General features: G+C 35.0%; 1 protein-coding gene across 1 annotated transcript; it reads right to left on the bottom strand.

The window, feature by feature from the left end:
- Positions 1-5,052: 5,052 nt before the first annotated feature.
- On the bottom strand, positions 5,053-10,943 carry LOC131041591 (U-box domain-containing protein 14). The gene is made up of 4 exons (XM_057974725.2): positions 9,852-10,943; positions 7,905-8,021; positions 6,863-7,312; positions 5,053-6,725 (listed from the first exon to the last, which is right to left on the bottom strand). The coding sequence occupies exons 1-4, from the start codon at positions 10,113-10,115 to the stop codon at positions 5,634-5,636; spliced, it is 1,923 nt and encodes a 640-aa protein (XP_057830708.2). The 5' UTR covers positions 10,116-10,943; the 3' UTR covers positions 5,053-5,633.
- Between the last annotated feature and the right edge of the window lie 9,495 nt (positions 10,944-20,438).

Raw genomic sequence — 20,438 nt, 5'->3', positions numbered from 1 at the left:
AAATAAATAAATATATTTATTTAAATGAGAAATAAGGCTAGAAGAGGATAAATGAATTAATTAAATAAATAAAGATTTATTTAATTAATAGAAGAATTAAGCTTAGATAATTAAATAAATAAAATATTTATTTAATTAGACTGGACAATTTTGGGTGTCTACAGAACCAACTTCATGTTCGGATTGGAAGAAGAACAAAGAGGTTTGGGAGATTCTACAAGAGGGGGGCTTAAGTGTTTTCATGGAGAGGCTCTGTGGTAAAGACCCAACAGTTACCAAGCATTTCATAAAGAATTGGAAGAATGGCAAAGTTCTGGTGGGCACCCAGATGATGATGGTGGATGAAGATATCATTGCAAAAGCTACGGGGATGGTGAAAGATGGTATTAAGTTCTATAGAGATCGAAGTGTTTCTGATAAGGCAGCGGATAGATTTCCTATCATGGATGGCGAAAAGAAGAAAATGGTGAAGGTGGATAACTCCTACCACTCCCCCAAGCGTATCTATAGGCCATGGAGGTTCGTGTTGTTTGCTACCATAACCTACATTACTCTGGATGGAAGATTCACGAGGGCTTACGGGCACCATTTCGTGCTACTCAACCACTTCTACCATGGTGAAAAGGTAAGCCTGCCCTATTATTTAGCTTGTTCCATGGATCACACCATAAAAGAAATGCAGAAAGACCCTTAGGGGGACCATGCTCTTCATCAGGGTCTTATGGTTTTAGTTTACAAATTGTTGAAAGGTAAATCCATAGAGAAACCAATTAGAGGTAAAAATACCAGGGATGATGACACGGAAAGTGAGTATAGTGGTTTCAACTTTGACTTTGAAATTGAAGGTGAGTTGGAGGACCTCAGCAAAAAGGGGAAGAATAAGGGGAAAAGAAAGAGGATTGTTGTTGATTCTGATCTCTCGAAATCCGAGGATGAGTCTTTTGAGGAGAAATTCATCAAAAGCAAGAAAGGAAAGGGAATGGGAAAACAAACCTAGAGGAACAAGAATACCAGTAGGGGAGCTAACAAGGTAAAAAAACAGATTTTGATAGCTTTTGATGAGGATGCAGAGGAGGAAAAATTGACAATATGAAGGGTAAGGAGGAGGATGAGATTCCAGATGTGGGTCGTGGTGAGGACATGAGTACTCAAGGATTGCAAAATGAGGGCCAAGAGAATAAAAGGGGAAATCCTAGTGACTGTCATGGGGATAATGATAGTATGAAGGGATTTTGTGATACTATCAGCAAAATTGTGAAAGATATCAGCAACATGAAGAATGATATTAATGTTATCAAAAATGCTACGATAGGCGAGAAGCCTATTTTTGAAATGTTAAAGAATTAGTGGTTGCTATCAACAATGTTGAAGCTACTGAGGCCATGGTCGGTAAAATTCTTGAAACAGAAAATAAGGTTAACGAAATGGAAGGGAATAGAGAGGCGAACGGGCTGGAAACTACCATGAACAACCTGGTCAATAGAGTCGACAAGATGGAATTAACTGTGAAGAGGATTGCTGAACAAAATTTCTAGATTCTTAAGGCCTCTGTGGATAATATGAATATTTTGATTAACAGATTTGATAACATTAAAGACAAGGAGGGCGACAAGGACCAGATGGAGAAAAAATGTCATGAGAAGATAACTAGGGCCAACACCAGGAATCAGGGTGATATCAAGGGACGAGAGCTAGATGAATTGAAGAACTCTGCGGACAACATGAAGCAGATGGCGATTCATGTAGAAGATATTATGAAAAATATTTAGTTGTCTCGGTCTATGTCTTTGTCTTTGTGTTGTCCTTTTGCTATCCTTTTGTTGTCTTTGAGCGGCTCTATGTGTTTTGAGTTCCCTTTTTGTTTTGGATGGGAACTGTTTTTTGTTTGGGTGATCAGCATGGATTTTTTTTTGCTTTAATGCTTTTTCTTTTTTCTGATATGTAAAAAGGTTCAGGTTCCTTTCAAAACCTTGTTTTTACTTAATCAAGACATGTAGACATTAGCCAAGATGACTACAAAAATGAACAAATATTGAATCATGTGAACTAATGCATACCAACTTCTTTTGACCAGTATATAGCCATTTGATGAATCTTCAGATTGCCTTACTTCTCTCAAATTTGCCCAACACATAACATGTGAACCAGTGCATCATCATCTAATTTGCCATTGACCACAACACATACTCCATTCATCCAACTCAATGACAACAAAAACCAATCAATATCTTTTTTTAATGACAATACATATTGTCATACATCAGATTGACATCAATGACAACACATATTGCCAACACTGGTCCTAGTAAAATGAGCCATGAAAAAGGTCAGTTATAGGGGAATGAACCAAATTTATGGAAACGGTCCCAAAACTAGGAACAATCATGTCTAATTGGGCACATCCACCAAAATGGTCCCAAACCTAGTGTGAAATTGTTAAGGTTAACCAATTATGATACTACATACTCATGCAACACTCCAAAAACTCAAAACAAATGATATTCAAGCACACTTAAAAGACAAGTGAGGTTGCCCTCTTGGATCTCTCCTTTCTCAACATCCAAATCTAGCTCCTTTTTACTATCTCTTCATCTAGAAATACCTCTATGTAATTTACTTGTTCATGACCAAAACATTGATGTATCAATCCCCATGGCTCCCTACAAGTAAAATACATTTTTTTCCTCCTAGGTTTGTTCTTTTTAGCTTCTTTATTGATAATCTTCAACGCGATTTATGGAGGAGGGACTTCCTTCTAAAGTGGTTTACCTTGGGTGCTAGAGGTGGTTCCTTGCTCTTAGAGATTGAACTCTCCAATGTCAAGGCTCTCTTGATGGCATCTGATAATGATAGTAGATCAAAGGCATTAAATAAACCCTTGAGAGGTTCAATTGGATCCTCCACAAAGAACATAATGAGTCTCTTCTCTATCACATCTAGCACCATCACTAATAATCTCTAAAAATTTGCCACATTGTTGTATTGTGCTAACTCCTTGAAATGGATCTTAGCATCCTTCCTATCAAACTTATCCATGAGCCTCTAAGTAAAATCAGCAAAGGCAACAATATGGTTATTCCATTATGTAATCAGCCCATGTTGCTACTACTTGCAATCTATGCCTTTTGAGTGAAGGATTGTGAATTTGATGGTTTCTTCCAACATGGAGCTGAGTGAAAGATGTGTATCTATTTTTTGTCCCAAACACAATGATTTTCCTTCAATCATCAAAAGGAGAAAGAGTTATTCAATATTTTCTACAAATATCTATGAGGCTAATATGTATGGAATCTTTTCAATTGTTAAACCCCCTTCATCCTTAAATTACAAAAAATTGCAAATGAAATCTATTTTTAATGTCTAGATGAAGATGTCGGTAGTCATACTTGTGAGCATTGATGTCATAGGTAGCTGAATTATGTTCATATTCTTCTTGAAGCACATCCTCTCTAGGTAAAAATGTAGGTTGAAAGGTCCTCATTGATCTAATTAGTATCCTAATGTTGTTGGTGTTATTGGTTGGTTCAATATTGGAAGTAATTTCCTCATAAGTGAGAACCTAAGTTGGGATGGTAGAATTTAGTAAATATTGCATCCTCTAAACTGATAGTTGATTTGTCTACTCTTGATTCTCTATAACTTGATCCTACCTTCTAAGAAAGCCTCAAACCTATCTTCTCTTTTTTCTATGTATTTCTTACCTCTGCCTCCTATTCCTAAAATCTCTCTTATGCCCAACAGTAAAGCCTTCAATTATTTTTGTTCTCTTTTGAAAATATGAAATCTCTTTGAATCAACTCCATGTAATCACAAGATTAACTTGTAGGTTGGTAGAGTCTAAGGCTCTGATACCAATGTGATGTTCCCAAATGATTTTTTATCTAAAAAGGGCAACCAAAACTCTACAAGATGGATCTAAAAGGTAATTACTATTATGAATACCTTTGAAACTTAAAATGTATAGTTACAAGACTTACCATTAATTACCATATCTAATTAAACTCTTGAGTTTCAATAGTTGTAACAAAGTTTACAAAAAATTATGACAAGATCCACACCACAATGGCAATAAAAACTCCTCAAGTTTATAGATCAATCACTATATCCATTATAGTCATTTAAAATATGCTATATTTTTTAACTTAAAACTATAAATTGCTAGTACAATTGTTTGCAATAGTGAGATTGGTGTGGAAAGTGTTATTGACCAGCAACTAGGAAGATCCACCACAGTATACCTACCATAATCTATGTAATACTCTATCAATTCAATGTCTTCTAGGTTGTTCACCCTAGCTACATATAGCTCGTTATGATGATAAAATCCAAGTGATACTACTAGCTTGTGAATGTTAGTTGTTGGTCAAAAGTGCCCATCTAAATAGCGATGCATGCTAATACAAACTAGCATATCAATCTACATTTTAGGCTATGAGTTGTTGAGCATAACCAACCCTTGAATGACATGGATGATATGCATATAGTAGTCTATGGAAGAAAGAAGAAACCTCAACAATTAGCACCTATGCAATCTCATAAATTAGCCTCAAATCCAAGCCTTCAACAAACCCTTATGTGATGTGAATTTGGCCTATTTATATGCTAATATCACTCTAATTTTTTAGAAGAGTGGTTGCACAAAAATGTAGGACCTTTCACACAAGTGCAACCACTTGATGAAGATTGTTGATGACCAATGAATAGATGTGCTTAGGGTAATAGCGATGTTGACCAACTCTAATAACCTTGATAAATGTGATCTGGGGCTGGGGCTTGTTAGGATGATAGCAACCCTAAAAATCAACAATCAAACGTTTCAATGTGTGCAACTAAGGTTTTCCATCCTTGAGGAAAAAATTGAATTCAAACTCTTAACGAAAAATTGTTCAAAGTGAAATTAGATGATCAAGTGAAGCTAGGTAATTAAACCCTTTTTAAAATTTATTTTATTTAAAGTATATAAAATTACTAATATTTTAATAGTAGAGTTTAAAAAAAACTTTTGTTTTAAAAAATATTATAAAATTGCCCTTATGATTTGAGATTACCGAATTGAACTAAAATAATATCATTAATTCTCTTAATCTGAAAAAGAGACATGACACTCTTACACTTTGAACTGTCACTAAGTCCTTTATAAACCATTTAGTATTCAGGGAAAACATCCCGTACCGTCACTTCCAATCCAGAGAAGTAAAATAATGAATTGTGCCGAGAGATAACTGCACATCTATTGTATTAGACAATTCCCTGAAACAAATAGAATTGATTCTTCACTCCATGGAGATTTCCTACTTCTCTGACGACTGAACTATTAGTCAAAGGGAGAGCAACAGAGCACAAGCATGCTTTATTCAAAGCATTGCCAAGAAGACATGCACAATACACACCAGAATCAGCTTCTTTCAAACCCAATTAATCGGAAACTTTCTTAGCCAACTTGTCAATATGATACAAAATTTCTGTTGGTTAAGAAATAGATGTCATGTAAGATCAAGGAATGCTATTTGTTGGCTTGCCCCAAATCATAATCTAACAACCATTTCTAAGTATACAGAAAAAGATGACCTTCGATCACCTTGCCGTGCAACTGAGAAGCACCAAGCCACAAGGAAATGGAAAGCTCATAGGGTTTATGAGGATGCTTGCGTGGTTAGCAATTCTTGTTGTTTGTTCATACACTCTAATAGGGCAGCTGCCTTGCGCTTGGCTCTATCTGAACCATCGTGCAACAATACAGTCAAGGGCCTATAAGCTCCCAGTCTCCGGGCTGCATCCAGATGTTGTGGATCATATGCGCACAATGCAAGTAAGACAGCAGCAGCATTTTCCTTGCTGCGAGGCAAACCGGTCCTGAGAAAGTCCACCAATATGGGGATTGGTCTGGCATTCCCAATGGCTATCTTCCCTTCTTGATGAGTAGCAAGTAAAGCCAACAGGGCCAGGGCTTCGTCCACCATTCCGGAATTGGAATCTACAAGTAAGTCCATCAAAGGGGTCAAAATACCAGCTCTTAGAGCCCTTGCCTTATTTCCTTGATACACACATAAATGGAAAAAGGCATTAAGAGCATCCTTCTTTCCCCTCTGATTGCCATCACGTAGGAGTTTAACCAATGCTGGGATGGCCCCAGATTTACCAATTGTTATATTGTGTTCATTAAGAAATGACAAGCTGAAAAGAGTTGCAGCAGCATTTTCCCTTGTTTCCATGCTGCCTGATTTTAAAACTTCTACAATGGGAGGTATTGCCCCAGCCATTACTATTGCCCTCTTATTTCCATCATGAATTGAAAGGTTAAGGAGAGCAGTCACAGCATGCTCTTGGGTCCTTTGATCCTGGGTAGCCAAGAGCTTAATTAGTGGTGGGATGGCCCCTGCTTCTGCAATATAGATCCTATTGTTACCATTTCGTTTTGCTAGAAGACGCAGTTCACCAGCAGCTGCTCTTTGTTCCTCAATGACTCCACTAGAAAGCTTGCGAAGAAGAGCATCCACAGTGGCTTGGTCTTTGAGGGTTTCTGGGGAACTTCCACTCATTTTCTCATTTGTGCTAGATCCTGATCTTCTTGGCATCTCAATGCCATGAGTTTCACACCATTGGATAATCAAACTTCTCAAAGCGTAGTTAGGAATCAAAACAAAATGAGGCAGAGTCTGCTGTGTTATGGGACAAGTTTTGTGTCCAGCATCTAACCATTTCTGGATGCAAGATCGCTCATATGTCTGCATACAAAAGGTACTGACCTTAAACCCAGAGCAGATAGAGGAAAATTATCAGATAAATATTAAGCTAAATATATTTAACCTGCACTGATCATGAGAAGTACAGTAAAAGACATAGAATCCAAAAGAAATTTAACCTGTCCTGTAGCCACAATTACAGGATCCTTCATCAACTCTAGAGATATTGGACAACGGAAATCATCAGGTATATCAGGAGAGTTGAGCTTCTCTAAGGATGCTCCAGCAGCAGAAGTACTATTCTCATTGTTAGGTTCATTTATTTCCAGGTTCTCATTCAATGCAAATTCTTTTAACTTCCTTAAAATCGCTGATATCTGATCTAAACACTCACTATTATCATCATTGTCACCACTTCCAATGACCATTGTATACAATGCATGTGATTCTTTTTTAAGATCGGCAAAGGTCTTAAGCTGTAGCTTTTCTGCTAACCTACCCAACACTTTTGGGTCAGTATTTCTGTCATTCTTCTGTGATAAAATAGTAGAGACATCCCTGTAAAGTTCTAAATCAGGTCCCTCTACATGACCTTTAGCTCTTTTAAGTTGTGCATGCACAAGTTCAACCTGGACAGAAACATATATGCTTTTATCAATGAAAAGCTTGAAATAACCACAACAGACATTAACAATTAAATACACTTGCCCATAAACCTTTGCTACAGCATAAGGGAAAGAACCAATCAAAACAATAACAATGACAGATAAAAGGAACCTACAATATCAATGATGCATACAAGGAAGCTTATGCACTTTGCCAGTTTGTACGTCAAAAGCTTTAAGTATAATAATGCATTTCACTTAAACACTTATAAAAGACTTGTAAAACTACTCTTTCCTCAGATAGAAATGTAATGGATCCAAGAGCCAGGCTCATATATTAATAATAAGGGCATTAATGCATAGTTTAACCCTACTAGGCCTGAAAGAAATTAAATAAAACAAAAAAGCCATTGATTGTAAGTAATTTATGCAACAATATGAGCATGCTTCAAGACTCAAAACCTGATGCTAGAAAAGATCCAAAGAGAAATACCCTTATATGTTGATAAACAAAACTTATTTAACAACTAAATTTCAGAAGTCAGATAATCATCAAAAGGAAATTACATCATTAATGAACAAAACATTGTAATGCTTGATGGCTTTAACATTTCACCTGTTCTTGAACTTCATCTGATATCTCAAATTGGCCATAGGGCACAATACTTAGGGCTTGCTCCAATTGAGCTGTGATATCATCAAATTGTTTTGCAACTTCATATCTTTCCAGAACCTTTAAAAAATGCAGAAGTGTCAGTTAAAGCAAAATCAAATCATTTGTTTCATATCCAAAATTAACTAATTTTATTAAACATCAAATGTGATGCATTCTCTATTCTTTTACCCATTTGCAAAATAGATTCAAGCTTCATCCTTGAAGCCACAACATCCATATGGCACAAATCACAAACAAACCCTGAATGTAACATTGCAAGCTAATATACCTTTGCTGATTTACAAATAGACAACAAAGTAGATATGGCATGTCATGCATTTCAGCCAGAAAATGTTGCTGTTTCAAATGCTTCGCTAAACAAAACTTTTCATAATCAACCTAAGCTACTAACCAGAATTTAAATACAACGGCAGTTGTAAAGTATCATTCATTTCATCTTGCTTATAACTGCCATAATCCAAAAGTGACTGGCATTGAGCTGTGTGTCTATTTCCTTGAAAGTGACCATTTAATCTCTAGCTAGTTGATTGGAAAGGAAGTCATGCAAAAGTTCATAGAAGCTGGAAGAACCCTTTGCCGTACATATGCATTGCAAAACTACATTGTAAGTACAAAGGATAATGAAATCCTGCTTTTTGGAGGAAACTTACAACCATAATTCTTAATGTGTGGTTTGACTGGGTACATTGCAAGAATAACAACCTAATCTGTAACAAATGTAACTTCTGAACCAATGAGAAAACTTATAACTAGATCACAATAATGTATGATATAAATACATCCAGCAAATTTAGTCGTTTTTACAATATTGAGACATTAATCTCATTTATTTGGCCATACTGATTGCCAGATCTCCCATGGAATGTTGCAACGAGGAATAAACTGAACCTGCTTACAAGAATCCACTAACGTCATTGTGAAAAATAAGCAATTTATAAGAAATGGTTATAGAATCCCTATTTTGTAAAGTGATGGTAGTGCATCACTCTCTGTAACAGGTTCAAATTATTAATCACTGCAACATTTCTTGGGAAATCTGGCATCCTAGATCTCAGATCCAATACAGACAGGAAGTTAGGTCACATCACTAGCGATATTCCAGAATATATTTCAAGTAATGTGCATTTCTACTATACATCATGTATCTCCGCTAGAATTATTGATGCCATTTTTCAATCAGTATCCACTCAATTGATTGCCGCAGCAAGCAGAGGTTAAGATGCAATAAGCAAAGTTAGTAGATTTCCCCAATTCATGCGAACTATCTGAATGCTGCTTTTGGATTTGATTGCATGAGTGTTTTTTTGCATCAATGTTTCAGATGATAGATCCAAAACGTTGATGCAAAAAAACACTCACGCAATCAAATCCAGAAGCAGCATTCAAATAATGCAATAAGCATTTAATGAAACAACACTCTGCATCTTTGCTTGAGAAGCAAGGAACTCAAACTTGGAATCCATTAATACCGTATTCTAGGAGTTTTCAATAGGGTACGAGTCAAGAATGCAATCTAGATCAATGAGCTACACTTAAGAAGCCTCTAAATGCCACATATGTGACTGATTTATTACATTATGAATCCTTCATGACAGTGTTCAACATCGCAGTATGCAATTTATAATTGGGTTCAACAATGCCACCATTCTTGCCTAAAAAATGTGAAAGTAAACACTACAAACACTTCGGGGCAGTAGCATGTTAAAGAAAACGACCGAATTGATCAAATATTCCTAGATATTTTAGACAATGAAAACAAAAGGGATTTTATTTAAATAGGCATTCATTTCATACAAAACCTAATTCAGATGTTTGTATATTAATAGAATGCAAGTGGATTGGATGTGAAATTGCATAAGAAAATAAAGAATTGGGAAGGAATGGTACCAGAAAAAGCTTGCTACCATCATGGACAAAATTGAGAAGTTCCTTGGCCGAGTGAAGAGCAGCTTTGATAGCATCAAAGAAACCTATGGTATCACTAGGAATAGATTCCCCGATTTCCTTCAGCTCCTCAAACAAGGGCGACAAAAGCTTTACCCTTCTGCTCAAAGTGGCACATTCTTTCCTCATAACATTTTTGCAATCTCCAAGTGAGGTGATCTCATTCAAAACATCAATTAGCTTCTGGGCCACCTGCTCTGCCAACATGTTATATAACAAGAACTAACACCAGAGAATTAGCCCGTGTGGCCGCTGCAAAGCCTAATGTCGCCAACATCCAAATCAAATCAGCACCAAAGAATACAACCCAATACCAAATCCTACCCAATCTATCAAATCAATGAAATCACATCTGTCCCTATCGACACCCACTCCAATTCCTAACAAGCACTATCACAAAAGTCCTATCCGATCTAAGCCCCCTGCTAAAGATGACCTCTCTGATAATTTTCAGCACCATCATCATTAGATTAACATTAGAAAGGTGACTGTCATATATCCAGTCCAGCCTAAATAGACTTGATCCAATTTCTTTTTCTGTTTTTTGTTTGTTCCCACACGTTGAGAGAGTGGCTTGGAGAGCCTCTCCCAAATGGGTCCACTCCACTCTGCATTGCCAACTGTCCCACCACCCTTTTCTCTAATACACAATCAATTCACACGGTTTTGAACACAATCCCAGGGTTTCACCCATCCAATTCTCCATAAAATAAGCATACTTCGATCCCACTTTAACTTCTGGTCACACATTCCAATACCCAGTTGGAATATCTCCTTACCCATCGCATTCGTTTTCGGATCACTCCTTTGCTGTGAATGCCCATTTCATGCGGACAAAAACTATTTTTCAAAACCCTAACCATGTGATTAACACATAAACCAAAACTTATGAAATTATTTTAAAATTTGTTGGAGTCATTCAATCACAAACTGATAAAAAGAATTAGTTCTAAAAGGAGGCATTTTCATTGGGAATTCCCATTCCTATTCTTATTTTTTATTGGGATGTTTCCAATTTTTAAATGTTCAATGTGTATTCCAGTTGCCTCCAAGTAGAATAAATCAATAGCATATGTCATTTCAAATATAATAAAAGGAATAACTGATGATTATATTTGTTTCTATGTGTTTGAAGAACTTGCTTATCAGAAAATTAAAAACAACAAATTCAAATGTTGTATCACCAATATCAATAGGCTCCATGGAAAGAAATAACTTCAAAGTCAGCTAGTGTGGAAACCTTTATCCCTATGACAAAAGTTGTTTAATAGTTGCAACACTGAAAACGGTATACCTACTTTTCTTCCTTTTTTATTTTATTTTTCTTTCCTTTCTTTCCTCCTTTTGCTCTTCTCTTTTATTTCTTTGAACTTATTTAGACTTTTTGTCAAATTAAACTGTAAAACTGATATTCTTTGGATTTGATATTTAGTTTATTCATTTCATGTTATAGATTACAATCATAATTTCAAAAGTGATTCAAACTATTTTGTATTTGTGTAAATAATTCTTTTGTTTCTAAAATAAAATTTAAAACTGAACAAATTGGTTTCCTTCAAATTAGCCTTTATAAACTCACTTGAGACACAAAATAGTTGAATTGTATGTTAAGATGGTTTATTTAAGAACAACTCCTAATTCTTTTAGAACATCAAGAACGCATGATTTGAACAAGTTCTAGCACACATTATGGGCCTAAAATAATTCATCTAGTGATATTAACATTTCGTCAACATTTTAGGACATACATGAACAACTACTTGTCTTCAGTCTTATTCACACATCATTGGCTCGACATCCTTACATTGTTTGACATAAAAGAGTAATTATCCATGCCACTTGCAAAATAAGAAGCACAAAGTCTAGTTTATGTAAGAGCTAATTGAATACTTTGAGGTGAGACAACGCAAAATTCTAAAATTTAATAGAAATCACATTTATGACTTTGGTTCAAATCTATGCTCATGGGATTGATTCCACAATTAGATAAAGGGCCCTAATAGAAGTACAAATGATGTATAGATTCTATTGTGTATGTGTTTGACAAGCCCTAATATTATGGGATATGGACAAAACACTTCAAGACATTTGGTATTCATGTTCTACATTAAGCCTAGAGCTAAGCACTTGCATTTATTGTTTTAAGTTCCAAGTATTTAATTTGTATATTTACTATTCCCCTCTTTTCCCTAGAAAGTTGGATGATAATATCGATGAAGTAATTCACCCTACAAGTTTTATGTATAGAAATATATTATTTATTTACATTTTTTATGAACTTAATATTCAAACCTCTCTAGGGTGTTACTCTAAGGTTTTGACCTTCTTTTCTTCATTTTCAAATATGATATTATTGATTGATATATCTTTATTTAAGATTTTCTTAGTGTTTGAATCTCCTTGTACTTCATTGTTCTATTTTACTTAAGATTTAGACTTTTATTATTTTCTTTATTTGATATCTCCCCACACCTTTGACTATAATTTTTTACAATATATTTATATTGGATATCATTTCTTTTTTCTTAAATAATTGTACTCCTTATGTCGCAAAGAGTGGCATGTCTACTCCTCCTATAGCCCTAAGTAAGTCATATAGCCTAGGATATCAAAGTTTACAAAAACTAGGATATAAAGGTCATGATCTTGGTTGTTTTGAGCAAGGTGTTCAAAAACCATTATAATTATAAGAAAATAAAGCAAATAAGGGTCTTATATATATGCCTAAAGATAATACCAACTTGTTGCAAGAGTATAAAACTAGCATACCTATATTTTTTAAATAAAATTTATGTAGAGGACGCTCGAAATATCAAATTTAAAAAATCTTTACCTTTAACATAGATTAATTAATTTCATATGGTTAATATTTATTAGAATTTAGTATTATTTTAGAATATGAAATGATTTAATTTTTTAAATTAGATGTTTCTTTTAAATCTAGATTTAAAAATATAATTTTTAGAGACTTATCTTAAAATATGAAATGATTTGCATGCAAAAAAAAAAAAGATTTAATTTTTCCATATTGAATAAGTAATAGAAAGTTGCTTTTTAATTTAGATTTTACTCTTCAACTTATTTTAAAATTATTCATTGTCTAGTCATTATTATAAATAATAATAATAGAAAGTTCCTTTTTAATTTATATTTTACTCTTTAATTTATTTTTTATATTTCTAGTCATTAAAATTACATGGAAAAAAATAGGTGGCTGCCACTGTAGTGTTATGCCTCTCGGCGTAATAAAAGAAAACTATCCTACAATAATATGGTTTTTATCATTAGTGAATATTTTATCAGCAAAACTTCACCAAATGATAAATAGTTTGAATCAACCATTCAAATTTGGAAAATATAATGAAATAGTTGGGGACCCAAATCAATAAGAAATTAATATTAATTGTTCTAATGGGTGTTAAATAATCATCCTAATATTTATGAAGCATTTATATCGTAATGATTATCCTTAGTAAACCATGTGTCTTATTAGGGAATTCTCTGGAATTTTAGAGGCATGTTTTAGTTAACAAATATATGTACCAATACCATTAAAAATGCACCCTTTGTAGTGCCCCTCCCTGATTCATCTTTCTTTTTTTGTGCATCATTAGACTATATTGGCATAGCTTAGACTATTTGAGATATTTTGACTAGGTGTTTATGGATTTACTTATGATTGAGATGCTTTATTATGGATATTAGACATATTATATTGTGTTTGACATCATGATTACATATGGATGATGACATTCCTAGATTATTGTGATGATGGATTACTCTGTGATGATTGATATGTACTCATGTTATATGTTTGTGGTGATTTGATGATATCATGTTGAGTACTAGCCCTATCTTATGATGATGCTGACTATGATAATGCTTGTCGATTGTGAGTGTCTTCTACTGCGTACGTGATAAGGGATGATGTCATACCACTCATTTGTGAGCATGATATGATGTTGCAATTTCCTTTCACTTGTATATCTATTATATGATATATGTTATTATATATGTTGTTGTACTTGAGTTGGTGATGACAGGTTTGCAGGTACTAGACATCGACTCCACCTGGCTTCACAGGTCTGAGTGTGTCTTATCCCAATGGCAAGTTGATCGGAGATGACATGAGAACTCACTCTATACTCTAGGTTTAAGTTGATTACCCTCATTAGTTTAGTGTCTTGGTGCGAGTTGTTGTTTAGCGTGTAGTGATTCTTTGATTTATTCTTTGTTGAGTAGTGTTGTGATTATTGTTTGGTTTAATTATTAATTAATTGATTAAATTGAATTATATAGTTTAATATTGTTAAATTAAATAAATAGTTGATATAAATATTTTAAAATTAATGGATGATTATTATTCATTTAATTATTTGTTGTGGTTTTTAATATTATGTGGGTACTTATTTATATTTAATTAATTTATGTTGTTGTCAAGACTTTAATGTTTTATTGGATGGATAAATAATATTATCCATGAATATTATTTATTTGTGGGGGTTTTGATTTATTATTTTATTGATTTGCCTTTTTGCCCTTTTGGATAATTTAATTTTATAGAAACTACCTACCCTTTTACCCTATTGGTTGAATGGAGGGAGGTAGGTAAATAATATAATATAATTATTAAATACTTGCCTTGAAATTATACTTGGTAGGTATAATATATGGTAAAAGGGGATATTTTGATTGGTCGGCCTTTACTATAGTTTTGAGTTTTTCTTTTTGGAATTTATTAGGCTTCCTGTGCATTCATGGGGGTTGGATTTTGGGGAGATTGCTGGAGTTTGTTTTGGAGGATTGTTGTTTTGGCTTTTGGATTGGATTTGCATTGGAGCTTGCTAGTTTTTGAAGTACTTTTAATCAGATTTCTTGCCTTTACTTCTTTTTCTAGGTCGGTGTTTGATTTCCCTATTCTCAGTATTGCTTCAAGAAAGATCGTTTGTCTTTGTTTGCAAAAGATTGTTTTGGGAAGATTTGGGTTTGAATTGGTTTGTTTATCATCAATAATTCGAAAGGAAAAGTTTGGGAAAAGATTTGCATTCGAATGGATATCTTGTTTTGTGCATTGTGGGGAGTAGGTATTGGGGATTATGTTTGTATTGTAATAATCTTCCTGTGAATTGCTTTGTGTATTGGATTTGATTTACAGAGGCTTTAATTGTCATTAAGAATCTTGTTTCAAGACCTTACTAGGTCATCTTCCCTTTTGGTAGATTGGTTTTGGGTTTGGATATCCCTGTGATTTAATTTGTGCATAGTATTGCCGGTAGATGTTGCTAATCCTTTGTAATTTGGTTTGGTTGGCTTATTTAGAGTCTTTTTGGGGTTTTATTATGGATTTACAAACCTTTTGGGTCGAATTTGTGCTATTTAGTTACTTGTGTCCAAATCTGGGCAAGTATCTTCTCGAGTTCTATTTTTGTGAGTTTTGCTCTCTGATACAAAAGTGCTAAAATAGAGAATGAAAGCACTAAAACATAGAAAAATAGCACTAAAACAAAGAACAATAGCGCCAAACTGGTATTAGTGCATGTTTTGACAGTTTTGTCCCTTCTTGATTGGTTTTTCTTATTTTTTTCTACTCCAGAGGCTTGGATATGATTTGTTCGAGATTATTGGAGCTATGTGTCATTCATATTTGATGTTTTTTTTATTTCATTTGGGCTTCGGCAAGTGATTTTGTACTTTTTCATTGAGGCTTTATGATATTGCTCTGGTAAGTTGAGTGAATCCTTGTTGTTGAGGTTGGATTATTGTAGCTCCAACAAGAGGTTATGATGTGCTTCACTGTGGAGGATCATTTGTTGCTATTTACTTTATGTTTTTTCCCTATTCATGTGTATTTATCATTCTTGAGGCTTATCCCATTGTTGCATCTTTACATTGTGAGCTTATGGCTTGATTATTAATGTATGGCTCTTTGTTGTATTGTATGATTCAAAACCTTGGATTACCAGGTCATGTAATATTGAGAGCCCTTGGTCATGCTACATTATGTTTCTTATATTGTCACCCTAAAGATCTAGGTGCCTGCTAGGGGAGAGTGGGCTTCCAAGTGAGTGTCTGGGATTGCGTGGAGTAGACAACCAAGTTACCCAAAGTCTAGATCACTATAATATCTCATTGGGAGTTTATGCTTTGTAATCAAGTGATAATCTAATTCATAATTAATGGGGTTTGGGTAGAATGGTTCATCTTAATAAGATAAGAAATGGTTAGTGGCCCCTCTGCCTTGCCCAATGGTAGAGATATGATATAGGATTGGGAAGGCCTTGGTAACCTAGGTAAGCTGATCTCCCTTACTCCATAAAGGTTGAGATGGATCCACATGTGCATCTAGGATGGTCGAGACAAGTGCCCAGGTTCCCATTTGTCACATGTGATGACACTCTTTTCCCTACATGTAGGTCATAGTGCCTTGAGTCTTGATTTGATGAGTTGCCTCTAGAGGTTTTGTATCGGAGATTTTATGATTTTTATTCTTTCTTTTATTTTGTACCAGTCTTTCCTTTGGTTGTTAGGTGTCAGCCTAGATCTAGAGTGTGAATGGGATCTTGTGTCATCTCCTAGCACAGGGGATGGTTCCTATGGTTCCACATGGTCGGGTGGTTTGATGCCTTCTTCCATTGGGATGTTCTTCATTGGATTCTCTTGTGTGGATGCGGATCTCTTGTCTTCTTAGTTTTGGATGGAACTTGTAGCAGATTGATGTATATGTATTTGTAGTTGGGAGCTATGTTCATCGATGTAGATGTATATTGTATTCATGTGAGATGGTAGACAATGTATACGTTAGCATAAAGATGTATCGTGTGTATCTTGTGATTGATTCAGTAATGGAAAAACATTGAATTGGCTCTATGGATATGCATTTAGTGTTGTATGTATGTCTATTATGGTTAAAAGAATGGATTAATAATGTGGTAATTAGTATTGGTAATATATTATGATGTTAGGAATGATCTTGCATATGTGCATGGAAAGAATAATTGATAATAGAAGTAGTGTGCATTGGATTAGTTGTAATTATGATGTTGTTGCTTATGTTTAGTAGTGTAAGTAATGACGTCGAGATACCCTATGGAAGATAGATGTTATATTGTGTTTTATTTCCACTTGTGTATCATGTTTGGTGATTATGTTCATGATGGGTAATTTTATATCAAGTTAATGGATGTTAGATGTGAACTAATGGAAAATGAGAATGAAAGTAAATGGTTTGATATAAGCATAAATAAGCATGAACACACAAACAAACTTAGTAAAACACCATTATACCTTTGTAAGCTTCCACTTGTTCCTCAGATTGAGCTTGATGAAGTGAACACGCCCCTTTGATGCTCCACTTGATTTGTTATTTGCTTGTTGTGGATGTGGATTGCTCTCAAGTGCTCGACAAGATTGATGGATTAAGGATTTGAATTTGGGTGATGGATAGAAGGATTTGATAGAGGATTATGAGGAAATATGATAGGAGGATAAATTGGCAGCATAAGGATAGAAGAGTGGAAGAATCCCCTTTTGAGAAGGAAAGATGCTTGAATTTATAGGTTGGATGAGTCCAATGGAGGGCCAAGAGTGATTTTCTTATGAAAGGCTAGGATTGATTCAAGATAGTGGACATGGATCAAGGATGCATTGGAGAAATTAAAAAATATATAAAATTCCTTGGGAAGGAGAGAAAAGAAATTTGAATTTCAAAGTGAGGATGCATGAGGGGATTCAAAGAAATTTGAATTTCTTTGAGAGGTTCAAGATTGATGTGACATGAGGAGGGAATTTTAAAATTGGGAAATAATGATAAGTGAGATTATGAGAGATTCTAGAGGAATTAATTAGGTTAATGATGGATTAGGAAAAGTGATTTGTAGGAATCACGTGATTAGGTTAATTAATTAAAATTAATTAACTGAGTGGGTTTAGAGGAAATAATTATTGGAGGGACTTTAGAAGAATAGGGAAATAATTCATTTATTGAATAAATTAATTATTGGACAATAGTGACGGGATTAATTAAATAAGATTTAATTACCACTAAGAAGAATAAGGATAACACAATTAAATCAATTAATTATGTTGACAAGCTTAAATTAGTTAAATATTGATTTAATTAATTTTAGGTTTCTACATTTTGCCCCTCTTTGATATAGCGTTATGAAGTGATGTTATATCAAAGAAGAATAAAACATAGTGGAAGAAAAGGATAAGGACTAGTAGCATGATGCCCAGTCATAAGATGGAGAATAATGACGAGGAGAAAGGATGAAGAGGACGTGGTTGTATGCCCCACGAGAGGACATGCGGGTTCGAAGAACGCGGGTGTACTCTTGAAATTGATGAGAAGATGAGGTGATAAAAGAATGAGAGTGATAAAGAGGGAAAGAGGATGGATTGGAGTCTTGTGAATGAAATGAGATAAAGAAATGATAAATGGATGGGATTTCTTGTTGAGAAAATATAGAGAGAAAACCTCAGTTTGATATTGCCATGGATAGTCTATACCACTGATTACAAGAACCAGGATGATATGAAGATCTGAGGCATGGATTGACGCTAAGTCAAACAGGAATCTCTTGTACACAACCATGTAAGCATTGAGAAACACTGATACAAGGTTGTAGGTTCATACAAGAAAGACCCTTTAACATGCCATACTGCAAAGATGATGTCCCATTATACCCAAGCCAAGACATACCAAGATATAGGATAATCAAGGCAGCCATGAGCAAGTATAGTCTTGGGACACAAGATAAAAATCAAAGCAGAAAGATCAACCATGCAAACAACATGCACATGTCCAACTGACATCTCTTTCCAAGAGTAGGACATGGATTTGGATAAACTGTCGAACTAGGGAAGGATGCATCCAGATGGGCAAGTGATGGATTTGGATACAGGTTGATGATTGGCAAAAGGCAAGTTGGATGTGCAAGGTCTGCAAATGAGAGGATAGTTGCTTGGATTTGATTAGAATAGTATGGATGGGTGTTTGGATTAGGCACAAGTTAGTGTAAGCTCAGGTAGATGGGAAAAGCTCAGTTTGATGGATTGGATAGGATGGAAGAAGGATAAATTATTAGATAGGATGAAAAGGGGGATAGACGATTGAGTAGAATTGGATTGGGGATGGGATTAATGATTGAATTGGAAGAGATGGAGAATATGATTGAATGTGATAGGATTGGATTAAAAATATAATTCGATAGGATGGGGGCTTTGGTGGATATAGGATAGATGGACTGGAACCAATGACAAGGGAGAACCAAGGATTGGTAAGAGAATGGATGGATGGGGAGATTGCTTAAGTGGATGGACGGGGATAAGATAAGGAGGGCTAAAGGGATGAAGAATAGGTGGAAGGGGGGATCCAAGAACTATGTTGCGAAGGAGGAAAATGCCCCACTAAGGGTAGTGGAATAAAGGATAGGAAAGATGGTGGATAATAATGTATGAGGTGGAAAGATAATGTGTAATCGATATGGATGGATAGAGGTTTTAAGGCTTGTACTTTCCAAAACATACACAGATGTTATTTTACCTCTATATTGATCAAGATCAAATGTAGGGATGGATGATGGATTTGGATAGGATGAGGGAATATGTGGTGGAGGATATGGATAGGATAGTCAAGATCAAAAATAGTAAAGAAGGATGGATGCAGACATGAGGTGGATAAAGTATAAGAGATATGGATAATAAAGATGGTAGGATAACATGGATGAAGCTTTCCCCCAAGTGTAGAGTGCAAGAGGGGGGATTACACATGACGCTTGTTTGCCAAGTTTTCATCATGGTACCTACCCAAGCCGCCACAAGAAGTGGTTTTCACCATTGGATGAAATGATTTTTCTTTATTTTTTCTGATTTTTTTGCTTTTTTTTTGGGTGGGGGGGATTTTTTGGATTGATAAAGATGAGGATAAGTGGATATGGAAGATAGTGGATGCGTGAAGGAGGAAGGGAGGACTCGAGCATCTAGTTCTATATATGGTATCCCTTAGTATTTATTTGAACTGGAGGTATGCTCATAGATTTTGGTAAAAATAATTGGGGAGATGAAATGGATAGGGGATGGAAGATAAGGATTTGCAAAGGATTGGACTAATGGAATGGGATTGTGAAAAATGGATGGTGGATAATGGATGAGGTTTTGAAAAATTTGTGGAAGATCAACATTGGCACACACCTTGAAGGGTGGTGGAGTAGTGGAGGAGAGGGTTTTGAATTAGATGGAGGATAAAGTGTGGATTTCAGGACATGAAGACCCAAAATAGAAGAAGGAAATGATGGAGTTGGGATGGTGTATTTTGGGAAATAAGGACCCAAAATGGATTTTGAAGATGGAGGAGTGTTATATGGAGGATTGGAGGACTTATGAATGGATGGAGCTTTTGGATTAGCAAGTTTGGATGCCAATTTTGATTGTTCTGCTTCTAGAAGTATCTTAGGAATCCACATAGTTTTTGATTTTTTCTTTTGGGGCCTTTGCGGTCTTTTTGATTTTTGTTTCTTTCTGATCATATTT

Source organism: Cryptomeria japonica, chromosome 8 (genome assembly GCF_030272615.1).
Source record: "Cryptomeria japonica chromosome 8, Sugi_1.0, whole genome shotgun sequence".
Lineage (NCBI taxonomy): Eukaryota > Viridiplantae > Streptophyta > Pinopsida > Cupressales > Cupressaceae > Cryptomeria > Cryptomeria japonica.
The sequence above is the reverse complement of the archived record's forward strand: the minus strand, read 5'-3'. Positions and strand labels throughout refer to the sequence as shown.

Coding starts and splice junctions, on each gene's coding strand:
- LOC131041591 (XM_057974725.2), bottom strand. CDS start 10,115: ATGTTGGCAGAGCAGGTGGCCCAGAAGCTAATTGATGTTTTGAATGAG. Junction 8,022..9,851: donor ATGGTAGCAAGCTTTTTCTG/GTACCATTCCTT, acceptor CATTTTTTAAAG/GTTCTGGAAAGATATGAAGT. Junction 7,313..7,904: donor CAGATGAAGTTCAAGAACAG/GTGAAATGTTAA, acceptor GTTTCTGTCCAG/GTTGAACTTGTGCATGCACA.